Raw genomic sequence first — 18,954 nt, 5'->3', positions numbered from 1 at the left:
TGAGATGACATTCTGTACACCAATTCAAAGTTTGTACATTATTTGCTTGGTTTTGCCCCACCATTCTTCTTTGATCTCTCTCATCAGCAAACACTGAACGTTACCTTTTCATTACCTATGCTGGACAAAAGCAGGCTAGCAGCCCTTACTGTTAAACAAAGTGTGTAACCACAAACGTGAATGAGTTTATTTTAGAGCACAATATATACTTAAACTGGTGCACAAGTAAATATGTTGTCAGTTCAACACTGTCTGTATTACTTAAATAAATATTTTAAAATTAGATGATGGCAAGCAGCTTATGATTTCTTATTATTATGAATCTGGAAATATTCATTTTAGTGTTAAGATTGTTTTTTCACTTTCAAGTCCAAACATCTCTTACCTCTTGCACATATTTAGATATTCTCCATTTGTTCTTAAAATTTCACTCTCCGCAACTACTTAAATTAACAGTAGATTATTATTTAAAAAATTATGTAAAACTAACCATAAACATTTCATAAATGTCTTCACAGAGGTCTTGCACAAAATTCATGTCTGAGATGCGCGGAAGCACCAGATCCCTGGTTTCCTGAGAAAAAGGAACTTTGGCCTGCGGAAGCCATGCCCAGTGAAATGGATCTGAAAAAGTACACATACAAACACTGTAACATTTTATTACTGTGAAAAACAATTTGATTTAGTTAAACCATCTACTTACAGGCTCGCCACTCATCAGGATGCTTAAATGGAAATGCAAGTCCATTGTCTATTGCCGCTATTTTTATGACAGGATCTTTAGTATCCAACCATTCAGAGTCCTATTAATATGAATATAAAGCATATATGGTTTTAAATACAAAATGTGCTGCTAAAAATCTGCAAACAAGCTTAATGGGGGTAATGTACTGTATAAGTATGTAAAGCATTACCTTTGTTAAACATGAAACAATTTTTGAATATAACCAAATTATTATTACAATTATTTTTTAATGTGTAAGATGACATTAAAAGAATGACCACAAGACCATCTGTCAGTGCATACTGATTCAAATGGTAAGCATCCATACTCTCCTTTAAGAAAAAAAAGGGGAAAATGATCAAGCAGTCCTAATAAAGAATTTCGATAAATTTGCAATTCCCTTTTTTAATAACCATCTCTGCAGCACAGAAACCAGTGTTTTAGTTCTAAGAGACATACAGTGTCAAAATGGTGCTTATATTAAACCAGTCTTGTATTTGTATCATACATACATACATACATACACACACACATACACAGTTAGGGCCACAAGTATTTGGACAGTGATACAATTTTCTTAATTTTGGCTCTCTGCACAACCACAATGGATTTGAAATGAAGCGATCAAGATGTGATTGAAGTCTAGTGCAGTTTGAATTTAAGGTGTTTAACAAAAACATTGTATTAGCTACTTAGAAAAGACAGACATATTAATACATGCCCCAACCCCCAATTTCAGGGCCTCAAAAGTATTTTGACAAACTAACAATCATGAATGTAGTGATGATTTTCAATACTTGGTTGAATATCCTTTGCAGCTGATGAGTGCCTGAAGTCTGGAACCCAGGGCCATCTCCAACTGGTGGGTTTCCACTCTACTGATGCTTTACCAGGAGTTTACTGCAGCAGTCTTAAGGTTCTGTTTTTTTGTTGGGCTTTCTGCCATTAGTTTTGTACTCAGTAAGTTAAATGCATGTCCAATCGGGGTGAGGTCAACTGATTAACTTGGGCATTGATAAATATTCCACTTCTTTGCAAGTGGAAAGTGTTTGGTTGGCTGTCACAGTATGTTTTCGCTCATTGCCTATCTATACTGTGAAGAGTCAACCTATTGGTTTTGCATCATTTGTCTGAATCTGAGCAAACAGTATGGCCCTGTACACTTCAGCATTCATTCTGCAACTCTTGTCAGTAGTCAAATCATCAATAAACACCAGTGACCCACTTCCATTGATAGTTATGCATACCCATGCCATAACACTGCCTCCACCATGTTTCACAGATAATGGGGTATGGTACAAATCATGAGCCGTTCCTTCTCTGCTCCATATTCTTCTGAATCAATCAATCAAATTTATTTATAAAGCATATTTAAAAACAACAGAAGTTGTACCAAAGTGCTGCACAAAGAAACATGCAAGGCTACTATAAAAACAGGTAGTTTTATAATAACATTTTATATATCATAATCTGAATCACAATCTGATTGCATGGGTGGTTATCTACCAGGTAACGCTTGTGGTTGGTCAGCAAGTCGGCTGAATCAGACTACTAATGCCTTGAATATAATTACCCCGATCTACATACTGTCAATTCGCCCAGAATTAGGGCGAAACATATGTCGTGTACTCTTTGCATTATATGACAGTAAAATTATTTCAACCATTCTATGATCTGCTTCTCGCAACTGAAAGAGGTCACCGTGGCGGATGTTAGCTGATTTACTGACCAACCACAACCGTTACCTGGTAGGTAACCACCAATACAATCAGATTGTGATTCAGACTACAAATGCCGTGAATGTAATTACCCTGATCGACATACTGTCAAATAAATGAACCACACGCCGTGGTGCAAATGAAGAAGCTTAGCCTCTAGCACTGATGTCCGAGGTTCGATTCCCGAGAGGGGGTGCAGTGAGTGTGTACGTCTGATGAGCCCACAATTAGGACGAAACACGTGTTGCATACTCTTTGCATTATTTGACAGTAAAACTATTTTAACCATTCTATGATCTGCTTCTCGCAACTGAAAGAGGGCACCATATATATTTCAACCATATATACATACATATACTTGTGTGTGTGTGTATATATATATATATATATATATATATATATATATATATATATATATATATATATATATATATATATATATATACACACACACACACACACATATATATTTACATACATATATATATACATATATATATATATATATATATATACACATACATAGGCTGAGTCACAGTGCTCTAGCAAAATCTGCTTTATTCTTATTTATTCTTTATTCTAAAATATACTTTGCCTGCCTTTCTGTAGCAAATGCATTATAACTTATTCAAATTTAATTTCCAATTAAGGAAATATACTTCCACTGACTTACCTTGCATACAACGTCACAATTTTCATCTGGTTTTTCATACTTGACTAACCAATTGTCATTACCTCTGTCTACAGAAAACAAACAAATTAAACATCACGGGCAATATCCTAAATAAAACTAGTAACAAACAATACATTTTCTTTATGTCTCCATTAAAAGTAAATATTTATTCAGACAAAGACTAGTTCCTATAAAATACACTGCATTATTTTCAGTCTACTAAATATTAACAAAACCTGTATTTGGAGTTTGTTACTGGTGGATTTTGTTGGCATTTTTAAAATACATGTAGTTAGCCCTCCTACAAAGACCATGAATCAACTACCTTTTTATTTGTAGTAGTTGTAACCATTAAAACAATTCAGGCCAGTTTAGACCAAGACCATCAACACTGTAAACCTTCTACTTATATGAATAACCTTAGAAGACGCAACAGGTTCATGAAAAAGTTTAGAAGTAGAAACAGGTGATCTGTGTTAACAATGCGCTTAAATAATGGGTTTGTTTTATTACGCAAAACACAAGCAGTCCTTCTTGGAAACAGATCAATATGAATCGGATTCAGCGGGTTAGGAAATGGATGGATGGATGGATTCTCTCAAGACTGTTTTCTTAATAAAAGAAAATGTAAGCTGTTTAATTCTTGTTTAAACTTTGCTTTGTTGTGAAACAATTGCACGATAAAGCACTTTTAGTAAAGAAAACAGTGAAACTTCATATGTTTATTCAGTCACCTTTAAAAGCATTTTAATGGCATGATAATGCTGCTTCATAGTAAGGAGACTAGGGTTCATGTCCTCAGTGCTTCCTACATGGAGTATGAATTTTCTCTCTGTATCTTCGTAGTGTGGTGGATGGCCAGGGCTCTTGTCCAGCTGCGACACCTGTATAATGGATGGGCCAGGGGAGAGAGTGTCGTCAGGGCTTTATCTCCCCAAGGAGGATAGAGGGCAGCCCCCTGGTTTCCCAAAGGGCAGGCTGAGAGCCAGAGCTTACTACAGCCCTGTTGGGTTCCATGGGTGCGGCCAGGGAATGCAGCAGAGCCTGCACAGCTCTACTATGTTGGGCTTCCACCACACATGGAAGTGCTGCTGGAAGAAATTCACTGGACACCTGGAGCACTTCTAGGTATCCTGTAAAAAGAGCCAGCCAACACTACTCCAGGAGCCAGAATCGAGGGGGAGGTGGACGAAGGTTGCTGCCAGGAGGAGTGTAGAGGGAAACAGAAGAGAAAGAGAAGAAGAAAAGAAAAGAGTGCTGTATTATACTGTGCTTGGGAACTGAGGTACTGTGGGGAACAAGACAGAAGCATTTCTCACAGTTGAATAAACTTGTTTTACGTGCTGACCTTGGACTCTATGTGTGTTGAGTCCGGGGTTTGGGGAGCTGTATGCCTCCTGGTGTCCACAGTGGGTATCCTCTGGGTGTTTGGTTTCTTCACACAGTCCAAAGACGTGCAGGTTAGAAAAGCTGCTGCTACTAAATTGGCCCTAGTGTGTGTGTGTGGTTACCCTGCAATGAAATGGCACGCTGTCCAGGTGCTGCTCCTGCATTACGCCCAGTGATTGCGTGGGTAGGACCCTTTATGCAGTTTGAAGGACTTCACAGAGTAGCACTGAACATGAACCAACCCTGCACATGGTGTTAGTTGGTGTGAGGCATCCTAGCTCTATTTACAGTGACTAATTAACATAACACACACACAAATATTTGAGGTGTGGGAGGAAACGCTAATACAAACAAATGGAGAATTTTCCAAGTCCAAATGAAAAAGGCTGGGATTCAATTAAAGTGAATAAAACAAGTTTGACAAAATTGAACATTTAATGTCTGAAAATATTACATCAGTATACAAATATTTAAGTTTTAAAAATCTTAACATATAAAACTCAAAATCGGTGTGTTTATGTATTCTGTAGATGTAGAGGTGTGTATGTGTGTCCGGTGTATGAATCTTCACCTGTCTATGCCAAAATTTACACACCTTGCATATTTGATCATAGGAAGACCATCGGCTATGTTCCAACCCAAAACTTTGGCCTTACCTTTTTTTTTCCCCCAATTTGACTATAGTTTAAACAGCAGTGCCAACTGGTAGCTCAGATCAAGTGAAACACCAGAATTGACTGAAGCAAGACTAGCAGACAAAATGAACCACAGCTTAAAATTATTACCCGTGCAATGCCAGGTGCTGCCTCTAGTATATTAAAAAATAAAAAAAAAACAAAAACAAAATAAGCTGTACTTCAAAATCGTAAATATCAGTGTTCTGGGGAGTTCCATAACAAATTTCAAAACCACAAAAATATGTAAGGTACTGCAAAAGCAACAACAATTTGTCAGGTACAGTGGATATTTAGGTATATTTTTTATAACTCCAAAAGAACCGCCACCCTACTGACTTGAGACCACCAGGTACAGCCAAAACATCTTTTAAAAGGTTGTATCACTAAATGAACCCATATAGGACTACATGCTATAAAGCCTGCACCATATTGTGGGATCCTGTAAGGAAGAGGCAGGGTACAACCCCTCAGTTCAGCAAAAAAAACTGAGCACCATGTAAACAACATGTGGAAGTCTTCCATACACCAAATAATACTTTCACAAACATTAAGTTCTAAACTTTTGGAAATGAAAGATATTTTAGAGTTCTTCCAAAACAATTTCAATTGTTTCTGTAAAGTGGAATAACTTATGCATATGAAGTGCCTATATAAAAAATTCAATTAGTGCATCAAGGCTAATTATACTGTACAAGAAAAAGTATGGAGTAGTTCTGAGGAACTACCCACAACTTTGCCATTATGAACCACTACAGAGTATTTCAGAACTTTTAACCTAAATTTAGGTAGGGAGATCTTTTGAACATCATGAATTTTAATCTGTTATAAGGAACATAACAAAAAGGAACCTATATATTCAAATAAAAAGGTAGGCTCAGCTATGGGATGCACTCTCAACCACTGGAGGTACTAGAGAAGAGACAGCGTGAAAGCAAACCCGAGATCCACAATGCTTAATATTCTCTCTCTATGACACACTAGCATTGACTACTTCCAGTCAAGAAAATGTGTCAATAAATGCTGCCGAGTTCCTTTGTATAAATAGCAGCACCTCACAGCTAGAGTAACTACTCTTTTCATTGTCATTGGCCAAGTCAGAGGTTTTCTTTTATTTTTTCTGATTCTGGCATATTCGAGGGAGGTTGTTGTTATAATATTTATTTACTAAGCTTCTGTAAAAAGCTGATTTTCCCCTTGGGACAAATAAAGTCCTATCTATCTATACAGCATTTGGACAATAAAAATTTAAATGTAATTAAACCCATCCATCCATAGAATTTCTATTTTTAGACTGTACTTCATAGCAAGGAAGAGTGCATTAAATACTAATAAATCTGAATTTCTTAACACTGACAATGAATAAATTTACACATCTGTTTTATATTTCACAGCAGCAGTCACCATAGTTACATGCAACTTCTGGGGAAAAAAGGTTCCTCAGCAGACAGAATGTTTTCAGCATAAGGTAGTTAAAAAACACATGACAAAGAAAACATATTGATCTAAATGTTGTTTATTTTGAAATTAAAAATATGTTGCTGGAAAATTTGAAAATCTTTTATACATCCACGAGACACATTTCTAAAAATTAAACAATAAAATAATACTTTGCTTAAGTTGTCTACTGTACAAATTTTTTCTATTTTAACACTCTCTATTATTAATTTACCCTTTTCCACAAGTATGTAATAAGTCAGGGCAGAAGACAAAAGCCTAAGACCTAGATAGAAGAGCTGTATCCAAGAAAGTCTGAGTAAACTATTTTTTTTTTACAGTTTCACTTAGTATAAAAGGCTATTAGTTTTAAGCAATTTATTATGCCCAGATGTTGGGGTTATATTACACAGAGAGCAAATGCTGAACAAAGAGTCTGTTCATAATCCTGTCCAGTCCCATGACTGAGACGACTGTATTGGACGACTTACATTATTAGACAAGCAGGCCAAAATGTAATTCACATAGGGCACTAAAGCTTTTGGGGGTGTTTGGTGAAATGTTTCCTATAATTGATTTCTACTCATGTATTCTAGATATCCTTTTGATGTCCAGGTCAAAATTGACCACTAATAAAGTTTTATCAAACTGTAAAAGACTAAACTGACAAATATTGGTGTCAATAATCTTTGTTTTCCCACCAAAAACCTTGAACAAGCTGAATAACCAGCCATGACGTCAACTGAAATCGAAGCAAAATGTATGCAGCTCTTACTTTTAGTTCTTAACTTGCAGTCTTGTGTCATATTTTTACTGCTTCTTATCTTCAATGGGGAGGGCAAAATTATATATATTTAAACTTTTGGATATCATTTTTTTTTAATTCACTAAATCTCTAATAAAGAGGCTGACAAGTACTGAATGGTATTAAAAAATAACAAACAAATCTGCTGTATAGAAAACAGTCTTACCTGTATTCCTAATAACATAATCCAATATTACTAGTCGTTCAAACTGAGACTGAAACTGTTTTCTTGTATTCTCTGGAAGGGGATCAGTCTCAAATTTCCGTAACCAAAAATCTGCTTCCTTGTAACCTTCAACAAAAAGCTGAAATGAACCAACCTAAAATAGAAGAGAAAGAAACAATACACAAAGGTAAAATGTTAAGAACAATAGCTTGAATGTGGCCAGAAGAAAATTTAGATAGAGATAGATAAATATTTTATTAATCGCCAAGGGGAAATTCACATACTCAAACAGCAGCATACTGATAAAAACAATATTAATTAAAGAGCAATAAAAACGCAGTGCAAGTTAAAAAATGTAAGATGGAGAGTGTAAGGCAGGTATAACAGTCTATAATCTTGTGTAGTGTTAACGTTTACCCGCCCAGGTGGAATTGAAGAGTCGCATAGTGTGGGGGAGGAACGATCTCCTCAGTCTGTCAGTGGAGCAGGACAGTGACAGCAATCTGTTGTTGAAGCTGCTCCTCTGTCTGGTGATGACACTGTTCAGTGGATGCATTGGATTCTCCATGATTGACGGGAGCATGCTCAGCGCCCGTCACTCTACCACAGATGTCAAACTGTCCAGCTCTATGCCAACAATAGAGTCTGCCTTCCTCACCAGTTCATCCAGGTGTGAGGTGTCCCTCTTCTTTATGCTGCCTCCCCTGCACACCACCGCGTAGAAGAGAGCACTCGCCACACCCATCTGACAGAACATCTGCAGCATCTTATTACAGATGTTGAAAGACGCCAGCCTTCTAAGGAAGTATAGTCTGCTCTGTCCTCTTTTCCACAGAGCATCAGTATTGGCAGTCCAGTCCAATTTATCATCCAGCTTCACTCCCAGGTATTTATAGGTCTGTACCCTCTGCACACAGTCACCTTTGATAATCACAGGGACCGGGAGGGGCCTGGGCTTCCTAAAATCCACCACCAGCTCCTTGGTTTTGCTGGTGTTCACTTGAAAGTCCTTGATTAGGTTCCTATACTCCTCCTCCTCCCCACGATAGCAGTGTCATCAGCGAACCTTTGCACATGGCAGGACTCCCGAGTTGTACTGGAAGTCCATTGAAAATAGACTGAACCGGAGAAAGCACAGTCCATTTAAGAATGGGGTATCAGTACCTAATGAGTAAAGTAGTCCCTGTTAAATTTAACATTTTCGAGTAGAATAAGGGCCAGCAAATGAGTATTTACATTATCATTCAGGTTACAAAACTTAAATATCAAAAGCATATTTTCACATTATAAACATTTTACATTATTTAAATACTCAGGCAGCAGACTGCTACTCTGGTGATGTGAATATGTATTCTAATAGTACTGTATATTTCCCTATTGATATATTCTATTAAAATGAAATCTACATTTACATTGCGCAATCAGAAAAGAATAATGGTATTATAATTTTTAATATACTGTACTGGGAGATGTCACAATGATTTTTGTATTTGAATATACACATGGTCATCTTATTTGGCAAATCACCTTGTTAATACAAGTAGCCTGCTTCCCTTAACAACAACAATGCAACTGAAATTAAACATTTATATATATAGCTGGGCCTACAGGAATGTCATACATTACCATAGTAAAACAGTTTCTCCTTCCCATGTTTTGCCTCACTTCAGCATAGCACCTCTGCTGTGACCATTGCCTACATTTTAACAGTCGTGGCAGTTCCAAAAGCAGCGAATGACATTCCACTTTTTGTGAAAACTCATTATGCCATTTTGCACTGACTCACTGGGAAGAGTGGTTTTAAAATTAAGATTACATTATTTTGATAATGGGTTGTTTCCTTGTATGCTACAACATTGCCTATGGATATTCTTTTCTGTTTTAGGCCCAAAGAGAAAGAGATTCAGAATGTCATACAGAAATTTTTTTTATATAAAATAGTGTTTTGGGTTTAAAGAAGATATTTTGACATGGGGTTAGACTTAACTTCTAGCTTGGTCACAGTGAGTGCATTACTGTGTACTTTAATAAGAATATTCACAGAAACCTGGTTTCTAAAATGCCATTTAAACCTTTGTCCTGGTTAGAGAAAACAAGTAGAATTCCCCACAAATAACTCTGATATTTGGCCATGTAAACACTTAATCGAGTTTCAGGTAAGGATTTTCTATTCTGTTCATGTCTGCTGCACTCTTTTTGTCTGCACATGTGTTAGCTTCACACACGCTTTCAGTAGCATTGTCCAAAAGATACATTTTCTGTAGCAAATACCTTTGCAATTGTGTTATTTCTTCTGGTTGAAATAATGTCTGAATATTTCAGAAAACACTAAATTTATGTTGATGAGCTTAATGTACAGTGCTTAGTGCAGCAGCACAACCTCAGAGGCAGTATTGGAGAAAACACATTAAAAGTAAAGTGTGTTATGAAGTCAAATCACTTTTTACAGTAATGAAAAATATAATGCAAGTGACAGTTTAGTTTTAATCCAGCTATTAACAGGGTGATCAGGTGACACAGAGGCCAGTTTTCATACCACAGATCACTGGTAGCTTAGGTCGAAGATGTAAAAAGGGGCTGGATGTTACTTACCACACAGCAAATGAAGGACTAAATATAATTATAAAACAAAACAAAATTGTCACAGGTTCATGCTTGTTTTCAGCCAATGATGACATTTCTCTCTTTTGCACGGTTTACAGTAATGATGTCAAGAACTCCAGAAATGTATATGTAAACAGAGTTTTTTTAAGAAACCATGTTTCTGCCCTAACTGGGTTACTCACCATATCCTGGTTTGTGTGTGCATTTAAAGCAATCAGTGTTTTTGCCTGGGTTAATTCCAATGAGTGAGTGTGTATGACTGTACCAAACCAAATAATTGTGTACCTCCCCAGTCTGATTCCTGCCTGGCACTGGATGCTGCAGAGATAGTTTATGGTTGCATCACATATGTGTACTTTTCTATATGGCATTACGTAGAGAGATAATTGAGACACAGGACAGACATAGCATTGATAAAAATGAAAGCTGAATCACTAAACACCCACTAAGTATGTGTATATATAAATATACAGAATATGAATGAATTATCAAGTGTTGGATTCATTTCAAACCAATGACACTAGAGCAGGAAAGGCGCAGTATTAACCACTATACCTTTCAATTTCCATAATGTCCAATATTTAACTAATTTAAATAGCAAATTTTCATGATGCATCTTTGTATTTTTTTTAATTGAATGATCTTGTCCATCCATTCATTATCCAACCCGCTATATCCTAACTACAGGGTCAAGGGGTCTGCTGGAGCGAATCCCAGCCAACACAGGGAGGAAACAAACCCCGGGCAGGTTGCCTGACCCACCGCAGGGCGCGCACACACACACCCACACCCACATTCACACACCAAGCACACATTAGGGACAATTTAGAATCGCCAATACACCTAACCTTCAGGTCTTTGGACTGTGGGAGGAAACCGGAGTGCTCGGAGGAAACCCACGGAGACACATGGAGAACATGTAATCTCCATGCAGGGAGGACCCGGGAAGTGAAACCAGGTCTCCTAACTGCGAGGCAGCAGCGCTACCCACTGCGCCACCGTTCTGCCCTTGACTGATCATGTCTTTAATATAAATGCATTTCAGTGACCCTAGTTTTCACTCACTACTGAGTCCTACTGAGCGTATTGCAGTAGAAGAGTAAACTGTTAAATAGATTCTGAAAGCTGAACCTGAAATGTTTTAATCATTTCAAGAGATTAGTCTGTGAGACAAACTTAACATAAAACAGCATATGCAAATGCTGATGTCCATTTTCATTAGCACATATAACTGTGTATCAACATTTTTCACAACAAACAAGATAAGAAAAAAAAGTGTGTCCATTGGGGATGTACAAGGTCTTGAAAATTTACATTGTCATTTCTAAAACTTTTATACCAATGTATGATACCATCTCAGGGTGGGGGTGTCTGAGATTGTGTGAAGAGATAGAAAGAGTCTTGTGGATTATGAATAATTAGCTGCTCTACCCATGTACCATGGAAATTCTCTATACTGGGTGGTAGGGAGGTGGGGGAGGAATGGGTCAAGGGTGTTTTAGTTTATTTGTCCCCAGTGAGGGAAAATTTGGCATTGTACAGAAGCTCTTTGAATAAATAAATACATAAATGTGTAGATAAGTAAGTAAATCAATAAATATGGAAGCGAAGGTCTGTGATATGGTTTGAATATTTGTAACTAGTAATCCACAAGGGAAGAAAATGAATCATGTATTTTAAAAAAGTTTTTTTTTATTCCTAAGCTTTCGTAAACCTACCAGGTGCCATCAGAAGAAAATGACTAGACATACGGGAATCAAAGGCAATGTATACTGTGGCAAATTATGGGGTGAGGGTGCAAGGAGAGACGTAGATCAGTAAGACAGGGTTCAGAGGGTGTTGGTCATAAAGTCTTTATTATTTAGGCAACTTTCTTTTTAAGCCTGCATATGCTGGGTTCATGCCTAAATGTCTTATTAATGGTATTTTCATTCGACAGCCATTCAGGCAGCTATTTGGTACTTTCAGTATTAGCCCTGAATTTTATTTGCACCATGTCCAAGTTAAACACGTGTCTGTTTGAACTTTCATGTGCATATATCAGAGATCATGGGTCCTTCCCTTCTGACAGCATTGCAATGTTCTTGTATGTGTGCTGTGATTGTTTTAGATGTTACTCCTACATATATAGCGGGGGACGCATTTCATGATATACTGTATACTGTGTTCTGTGTCTCTGATGCACACATTTTTGCTTTTTCCATTAAAAAGAACAGTGCTCAGTGTTTGGAGGGCTACTTTGATAACTGATTTGAAAGGAAGCGCACTGTACTTTCCAATACACCACTGTGAGAGGGCAGGGTGTAAAAAGTAGGACATGAGATGAGGTTAGAGTCAATTGTTTGTTGAGGTTTGTGTATATTATATATACACTCTACTACATATACATACATACACACTTTGGTCTGAATATATACCAGAATGACTACAAAGCATGAAAATTAAGAAAGAAAACTTCTAACTTGGCTGTCACAGTGGGGCAATATGCATATGTTTTGCTGTTGAAATAAAGGAGCCCCAGTAGCATTTCTTGACTGTTTCTTCTGAATAAATCATTAGTTTAAAGTGTGTCAGAGATGTGCACCAAGTTCATAATGGGACTCAGTTCTTCTTTCCAATTCTCTCCTTCGCTACTACCTCCAAGGGGTCCACAGTGCAATCTATAACAGAGCTTGCCTTTTTAATTAACTTGTTGATGCGATATACCTCTCTCAAAGTGATGTTTCCAACTAAGCACACCACAGCATACAAAATCACACAGACCATCACAGAGTTATAGAAGATATGAAGGATGTCACTTCTCACATTAAATGAACACAGTCTTCTAAGGAGAAAAGAGCCTGCTCCGCCCTTTCTTATATGGTTCCTATGTGTTCTAAGACCAGTCCAACCTGTCATCAATGTGGACCCCCAAGTACTTGTTCTATTATAAAAAAAGCTGTTATGCAACTGTCTTTTTCAATTTTAAGCCATTGCCTGATAAGAAATAAGCAATAAGTAGCTAAAGGATGCTATGTTCTAACAGTTAACTATGGGAGTCTAAACTGGGTATCTGTTGGCTTGATGCCTGCCTTGACTTTTTGATTTTTGATTTGAAGTCTATCTTAATTTGCTTTTCTTCCCACTGTAATAAGTAGAACCTGGGTTGATTCAGATACATTAGACTTTCTGACTGCTGAATATGGCTTTATGCTGCAAAAAATATCTGAACTTAAGTATATACATCACATTTACTCTAGCCATATAATATTTGCATTTTCTCTAACATTCTAGTCCGGAAAAAATGAAATTTTGTGATTTTGCTCATTTATTCATTTGTGACAGCATCTGGGGACCTTTCTATATTCTTTATCGCTCAGTTCTTTGCATGTCACACAATTCCTATTTAAAGTGTAAAAGAAATCTACAATGTACAATTAGACCTACCGATTATTTACTCACGTTTATTAACAATAACAATGTTATTTCAAAACATTCCAATATACACCGATAAATTTTTTTTTTATTAAATTAGACTCAACCATAACCTCATTTATTTGGAATTCAAAACATAATTTTATCTGTAGCATCTCTATATAAGAACCACCTTTTTCTACCCTCTCAAACGTACACAGTTTCAATGTCTGGAAAACATTAGGGATCAAATCACTTAGAGATCTGATCCTATGAACAATTAAACTCCAAATTTAACTTTCGAGCAACACATTCCTTTCACTACCTTCAAATGAGAAACTTTGCTAAACAGACTCTGCCCAATTTCCCTCATCTTTCACCTACCGTAAACCTATGCAGGAAATATGCTAATATGCAGGAAAAAATATTGATCTGTCTTGAGGACTCACAGTATTTCCGTAATACATAAAACCATATTACAGTCCCTCCCTTTCAAAGGTCCAAGAGTACAGTGGGAAAAGTATCTCTCACTCAACATCTCAGAAAAGGAGTGAAAGGTAGAAAAGAACAGAATTCACTCGAGCTCCATATGCGCAAAGCATAGAATTATTCAACTCAAAATTATATGTCGAGTGCATCTCTCTCATTTAAAATTGTCCAATATGTTTCCAGGGCAAGATCAAACCTGTGAACACTGCAGTCAATTTCCGACCTCACTAGGCCACATGTTTTGGGCCTGCACCAAACTAACATCATTTTGGACCAAAATCTTTAAATGTCTTTCAGACAGCCTTGATGTCACAATCCCTTCTAATCCATTAACAGCTGCTGTTTGGTGTACTTCCAGATGGAGAAATGGAGAAGAATAAACAAACGGTAATTGCCTTTACTACACTACTGGCACATAGACTTCGCTTGCTCAAATGGAAGAATCCTAACTCACGTTATATACTATTTGAAACTGGAAAAAATCAAATTTGCACTTGAGGATCTGTACAAAACTTTTTCAAAACCTGGCAGGATCTAATCAATAACATTTCAGAATAAGCATTTAAATTGAGGAGGAAGTTTCTCTCCTCTCTTTTACTCCATTTATCTTTATTCATTTATTAATTTACCTATGTACTTATTTTTACTACCTAATAGTTTTACTCTGCTGGCCTAACTCTCTTTCTCAAAGGGGTGGGGGTTGATTTGTTTTGAACCTATTTTTGTAAAACTTGATTTATTTCTATGGAATATTATTTAAAATTAATAAAATAAAATAAAAAAAAAAACACACACAGGTAACTATAGTGGATAGCTCTGTTGACTAATAGACCTAAAAGACTCTGTTCAAATCCTGATCTAATTACACTCAATGTGAAGTTCATTGGTTCTCCTTATATCTGCTGGAGTTGGAAGCTTCAACTCTTGACTGTTAGTATCCTTGGTCTGAGGAGACTCTAAACAACATCTCAGACCAAATGTCTAAGACAAACTTATGAATCAATTCTGGTGTTCAGTCAGCCCTCTTTAACTACAGCAGAACAATGCTACAGCTAGCCATGGCAACATAGGTATCGTTCTGTGTCTCTGAGCCCTTTAAATTCCTTCAACGATTGTGTCTACAATTTAGCTTATAAGCTCCCAACTTTTATAGCCATAAACTTCCAACACCATATGTCAACCTAAAATTGTTTCGTCCTCCTTGGAGAATTCGGTTGGTTCTCTCTCTCTGCTGTTAAAGGGTAATTTACTTTTACATTAAGGTGAGCCATCTGTCCTTTTGCATCCTGTGGAATCACTTTCAGTTTTCTCCCAGGGCACCACTCTCTCTTGTCTTAGTGTTCTAGAGGTTTCACTTAGACAATGAAGAACAGAGTATACAGTCACTTACAAGAGCCCCACACAGTGTTCTAGAATAGCTGCAATGCTTTTGTTGTTTTGTTCGTTTACTTTAGTAAATCTACAGAGTAAATGAATTATGCTGCTAATGCATTTATTTTGTGAATAAGCACAATGTATGACACATTAACTATGCTACATAAAATGGCACAGTAAATGCTTGTCTTGCAGCTTAAACTCTTTTTACTAGTGTACCAGGTTGGCACCTCTCCATAATTTTGTTTTGTCAAAAACAATCTTAACAGAGTAAATGTTTTTGAAATTACTAACAGCACATTGATGCTTTGCATTTAAAAAAAAAAAAGTTCTGAAAATCAAGCTTTTAATTCATCACATAGTAAAAGAAAAACAGATGTCAACTACCTCTATTATGTATCAAGCTGGAAAGATCCTAGTGAATAGATTAATAAAACTTTACCAATAAAAAAATCAACTGCTGATACTAAAAAGGAAAAAATAAAGAGCCGTTGTATTTGGGCACTTTACCCTGTGATCTCTTGAATACCTTCTCATATGTCCAAGTGTCTAGTTTGCTCATAACAGATGTTGAAGTTGTCCAAAAGCCAGCAACTGGAATTTTCTCCTTCACAAAATCAGTCACAGCATGTTGTCAAAACAGTAACAACATATTCTTTTCTATCATTTTCTCACACTGACAGATGGAATCACTGCATATTTCATTATCATCAGGCTTTTCTTGATAATTCTAATGTTTTTGTGCATATATCTATCTGTATACCTTAGGTGGCAGTCCAATTCGATGAAACCTTCTTCCAACTGTTGGCACCTTCTCCATAGCGTATTTCTTTCCTCTAGACTTTGCTCTGTCTATAGCATTATAATTGAAGGTTTCACTGACGAGCCAAACAACCTGAATGGGATGATCAGAAGTTTTATTAAAATTAATTTAATAAGAGAAAATTTGTTTCCAAAAAACAAAGATGGCTGTATCAAACATCTTAATTATATTATTTTTGTCTTTAATATAATTTTATCATGGTCACTAGTCTAAACCACAACACGGTGCAGAATATGCCCAGTGAGGATCTGGGTAGACAGTAATCCTTGGGTGTAAAATTTTATTCACATTTTTCTAATAGTTGGTAACTCTGAAGGTTAACTTTCTGATATAAGCAATGTATTACTTGAACATGAAATGTTAAATAATGGACTTTTTTTTTTTTAAATCAGCTTCCAAATTTAACTGGAATACAACATTACAATTTAAGTACCCTGGGATTATGGTTGTATTTCCTTGTCCTAAAAATGAATCAATTATCTGTACAATGCTAAGCAAACAATTTAAAAAGACTAAAATATATTTACAATAAATTCTGCAACATGTCTAAGGGTGTATTCACAGTAGCAGTTTGTTCTGTGCTGAAGCACTTTGTCTGCATGGAACTGCACAAAGTCGTTTGTATGACTAGTGTGATCACTCCATGCCAGGCCAACTGGACCGTGCCCTGACCCGCTTGGAAGAGGTGGGCCCAAGCACTATTCAGTAGAATTCTGGAACAGTGTGATCGCTAAACGTGCCTGAACACAGAAATCAGACATAACGTCAATGATGGGATAAGTAAAATAGTGAAATTCTCATTTGAGTTAAAAACAGGTTTTAATTCTTACCTTACACATGAATGTGAATTGTAGTTGGCAAGAAAATCTGCTAATTCCTCCCTTAACATCATTTGTCACTGTAAAAATCTTCTCATATGTGCAGCATGATTAAAAGCAACATGCTGCACTGCACACTCAAATCTGTAAGAGGGTAGAGCATTATCCCCCTCTACACGACTCCCAAAGAAAACACAAAAAGAATAAAATCACTTTGACATGCATGCTGTCACTCCATCTTTGGATCTTGTTTTGACTTTACACAAAAGCTGGATTGTCATGATGAAAGTGTGCCCGGGCCCAGAAAGTTAAGTGCAGACCAGTAGGGGAATAGAGAGGGGGGATAATCGTGCTTGGGCACCGTACAGAACAAACGTGCCTAGTGTGAGTACACCCTCGGTTGTAAAGCCATGTTTAAGATAAAATACAAATGAGACAAGGAAAGTTTAAGTTAGTTTAAATACTATATCCACATCTGCAGGAACTTAATTTACATTTTCGGGAGAGAGAGGTTGGGAGCATGCGCAGATAGCATGATCAGCACTGAGGCTGACCCAGATTAAAGTCAAGCTATTAAACTTCTCCAAACCAGAAATTTATACGTACTGTACATGGTCTCAGATCTGACATACCATATATCTAAGTGCACCCCAAAATTATTGAGTACTGCCATCTGACTTCTACATGGTACTTTATGTACTATGTGCCTTTAATGTTTTTCTTCCCTCAGTCCACTAAAGTGACTGTTAAAAATCAGAGCTTTTGCCTTATATATGGTATAGCTGCTCTTAGAAAATTTACAAAGCAATGTGTTAGAATCACAAAGAAAACAAAGGTGACAGTGATTTGACCATATTTAAACATAATTAGGTATTACTTATGAGTTATTTATATCTCTCTGGATATATAAAGCACCCTTTGTTAAAGCCATCATGCTTTTTTAGAAAATCACTGCAAAAATGAAGCCAAAGGATCATTCTGCTGATGTGAGAAACAAAGTCATTGAAATGCACTGGATAGGAAATGGCTACAAAAAATATGAAAGAGTTTAAATTTTCTGTTAAGCACTGTTAGACCCATCATCAGAAAATGGAAGGTTCATAAAAGAACTTAGACTCTTACTAGAACAGGCCTCCCCTCAAAACTAAACATCAGAGCAAGATGTTGACTGGTGTGTGAGGCTCCTAAAAATCCAATTGTCACACTCATAAGCATGCAATGCTCTTTTGCTGAAACTGGAATGAAGGTGCAATAGTCCACAACTTCAAGAGTTCTCCATAAAACAGACCATTATGGGAGTGTAGCAAGAAAAAAGCAATTCCTTAAGAATGTCCACAAAAAAACATGTATGATATTTGCGAAAAAAAACAAAGACTCAGTTAAGATGTGGGGAAAGGTTTTAAGGCAAAATAAGACCAAAATAGAACTTTTTTGGTCAAACTTCAAAGAGGTATGTGTGACGTAAACCTAACACCGCCCATGCCCCAAGAAACACCATACCTATGGTGAAATATGGTTGTGGCAGCATCATGCTATGGGGATTCTTTTCATGCGCTAGGACTGGAAATCTTGTCAGAGTTAAATGGACAACAGAATACACAAATACCACAAAATATTGGAGGAGAACTTGTTCCAGTCTACTATGAACCTATAGCTCAGGAGAAGATTGATCTTTAACTTGACAATGACCCTAAGCATAAGGCCAACGCAACACTGGAATGGCTCAAAAGCAGAAAGGTTAATGTTATGGAATGGCTAAGTCAAACCCTGATCTTAAACCTATTCAGAAACAGTGGTACTATTTGAAAACTGCTGTTTAGAGGCACCATTCCACCAACCTATTGGATCTCTATAAAAATTCTGCCAA

General features: G+C 36.7%; 1 protein-coding gene across 2 annotated transcripts in view; it reads right to left on the bottom strand.

Moving 5' to 3' along the window:
• pi4k2b (phosphatidylinositol 4-kinase type 2 beta) overlaps positions 1-18,954 on the bottom strand; it is a 55,104-nt gene that overhangs the window by 11,438 nt on the left and 24,712 nt on the right. The window contains exons 4-8 of one of the 2 annotated variants that reach the window (XM_039751597.1): positions 16,210-16,341; positions 7,587-7,740; positions 3,116-3,183; positions 704-803; positions 491-624 (exon numbers count right to left, since the gene is read on the bottom strand). In XM_039751597.1, coding sequence (XP_039607531.1) covers positions 491-624; positions 704-803; positions 3,116-3,183; positions 7,587-7,740; positions 16,210-16,341 — 588 coding nt within the window. The remainder of the gene's footprint in view (positions 1-490; positions 625-703; positions 804-3,115; positions 3,184-7,586; positions 7,741-16,209; positions 16,342-18,954) is intronic. The other variant, XM_039751598.1, reaches the window with a different exon arrangement.

This window comes from Polypterus senegalus, chromosome 4, assembly GCF_016835505.1.
Source record: "Polypterus senegalus isolate Bchr_013 chromosome 4, ASM1683550v1, whole genome shotgun sequence".
NCBI classification, from domain to species: Eukaryota; Metazoa; Chordata; class Cladistia; order Polypteriformes; family Polypteridae; genus Polypterus; species Polypterus senegalus.
Note: the sequence above shows the minus strand (reverse complement) of the source record. Positions and strands in the feature narration are given on the sequence as shown.